Here is a 2,567-nt window from a genome sequence, read left to right on the forward strand (position 1 = left end):
TATATATGAATTAATTAGAGAGATACAAATGACAATCCAATAATTTATTTATATTATAACATAATATACTATGAATATAATATAATATAACATAAATAATAATTGCTTATGCTATATTATATTCATAGAGGCGCAATGGACCAGTGGTTAGGCCGTAGAAAAAAATCGAGTTGGTGTTTATGAATGTATTCCATAACAGAGGGATTTTCTGAGTTTATTTCAGGACAGACTTCTTTGTATGTAAGCATGTATGTATGTATGTATGTTATCAACCAGTTTCATTTCTGTATTTCTTGCCAATAGAGAAAGAGCCGGACTCTAACATAGATTCAAGGCTCCTTCATTGGAACTTTTATCAACATCATCTAGGTATTTGTGCATATGTGTGTGTGTGTGTGTGTGTGTGCAGTATTTGGTGTTAGTGTATGCGCAGATGTGTATGTTTTGTTTTATGGATGCGTTTTTATGTATATATTTTCATGTCTAGGCGTATGCATATGTATTTATGCATGCATGCAGGTATATACATTTACAGACACACTTTTGATGTAAATTCATAGATTTAATTGGCGAAAAAATATATATATAATTATGTCAATATGTTTTGGAACCAAAATACCTGACACTTCTTGGAAGCCTCCTCCTCGGATGATCACTCGCGTCATCAGTTGGTGGCGGCTGGGATTCCTCTGCATCATAGAATTTCGTCATTTCTCTATCGTAAGGTGGTGGTGGGATGACGGCCCATTCGTAGTTCTGTGTGCAGTGCTGGCCCAATACCATTCCTTTCACGCCACAGTGTGGATCATAGCTGCGCCAATCGTCAGAGTGGTCGCGTTGATAGCTAGGGTATCTGTTTCGTCGGTTGCTCCGACGATAGCAAATGCTACCTCCATCATGATAACCGCCATGATGGCAGCCTCCATTGTGGTGACCGCCATGATGGCCTCCATTGTCGCCCTCCCCATGACGGTGACCTCCATGGTGACCTCCTCTATGGTGACCTTCTCCATGGTGACCTCCTCCATGATGATCTCCTCCATGGTGACCTCCTCCATAGGGACCACCTCTATGGTGACCTCCTCCATGGTTGCCCTCCCCATGAAGGCTTCCCCTATTATGCCCTTCTCCACGGTGACCTCCATAAGGTCGCTCCTCACGATGGTGACCGCCATGATGTCTCCCTCCATGGTGACCTCGTCCATGATGCATTCCTCCATGGTGGCCACCTCCATGATGGCGGCCTCCATGATGGCCACCTCGATTGTGCCCGTCTCCATCGTAAGGCCCTTCCTCATAACCATCATAGTTAACTCGCTCATAATCTCCACGCTCACCTCCGTACTGACGTTCATCGTAATCTCGTCTAGAATTATACTCATGCCGACGTCCACCTTCGTATCTAAGGCTATCTCGTCCAAAATCGCGTCGGATGCTGAAAGGCCGCCGAAGAGAGCTTTGCTGGCGTCGCTGATCGGAATTTCCATTCTGTTGGCCAGAATCTTGTCCACCGTTTTGAGCTCTATTTCGCTGGTTCAAATGCTGACCTCTGACGCGGTCGGGAAGCCGTCCAGAACGTCGCCAATTTCGTTGAACGCTTGGATTATCGTATACTTCTGCAGAGTTCTGATCAGGATTGTTTTCCGATTTCTTAAAACTATTTTAACCAATCAAAAATAGAGAGAAAGAGAAAATTACGAGTCATGACAATCAACGACACGAATAGACATAAATCTTCAGCAAATGCTGATGACTCTGATGAAGGAGCGTCTGGGTGGTCATTCAATATGCTAGAAATAACAGCTAAATCTCCATCCAACCATACACACACATACAGGCTGCCCCCACAAATTTAGTCGACAAAATTCACTCACAAGGCCCGGGGCTATAGTAGAAGACATTTGCCCAAGGTGCCACGCAGTGGGACTGAACTCGAAACTACATAGTTGCGAAACGAGCTTCTTAACGACACAGGCGTGTCCGTATGTTTGCATTTGCAGCCGGCAGGGGGCTTCCTTAGTAACAGTTGGTGAGAGAGGAAAAGGCAGAATCTATAACCGTTTATTGATTTTTTTCCTTTTTTTTTGTGGGGGTGCATTATGAGAGGAAGTTAAGTTTATGCTGATGCTTGTCCTGAATGTTAGAAACGAATTGAAGCTTGCAAAGGGTTCCAAATTCTTGCAACGGAATGTTTGCAAAGGGTTGTATTCCGATAAAGTAGTCAAATTTCTTGCAACCGGAAGGCGGCGAGCTGACAGAAACTATTGCTTAGCGGTATTTCGTCTGTCTTTACGTTCTGAGTTCAAATTTCGCCGAGGTCAACTTTGCCTTTCATCCTTTCGGGGTCGATAAATTAAGTACCAGTTACGTACTGAGGTCGATCTAATTGACTGGCCGCCCCTCCCCCAAAATTTCGGGTTTGTGCCTAGAGTAGAAAATATTATTAGTTATCCTTCCAATATGTATTTCAGTGGTGGAGGTCATACAATATTTTTATTGTTTTAAGGCCGCGTGCTGGCAGAACCGTTAGCACGCCGGGCAAAATGCTTAGCGGTATTTCGTCTGTC

General features: G+C 43.9%; 1 protein-coding gene across 1 annotated transcript in view; it reads right to left on the reverse strand.

Moving 5' to 3' along the window:
- Nucleotides 1-579: 579 nt before the first annotated feature.
- The window catches only part of LOC106879640 (filaggrin), a 10,413-nt gene continuing 8,425 nt past the window's right edge, over nt 580-2,567 (reverse strand). The window contains exon 2 of the mRNA XM_014929302.2: nt 580-1,657. Coding sequence (XP_014784788.2) covers nt 595-1,657 — 1,063 coding nt within the window. The 3' untranslated portion in view covers nt 580-594. The remainder of the gene's footprint in view (nt 1,658-2,567) is intronic.

The sequence above is a fragment of the Octopus bimaculoides genome, chromosome 23 (assembly GCF_001194135.2).
Source record: "Octopus bimaculoides isolate UCB-OBI-ISO-001 chromosome 23, ASM119413v2, whole genome shotgun sequence".
Classification (NCBI taxonomy): Eukaryota; Metazoa; Mollusca; class Cephalopoda; order Octopoda; family Octopodidae; genus Octopus; species Octopus bimaculoides.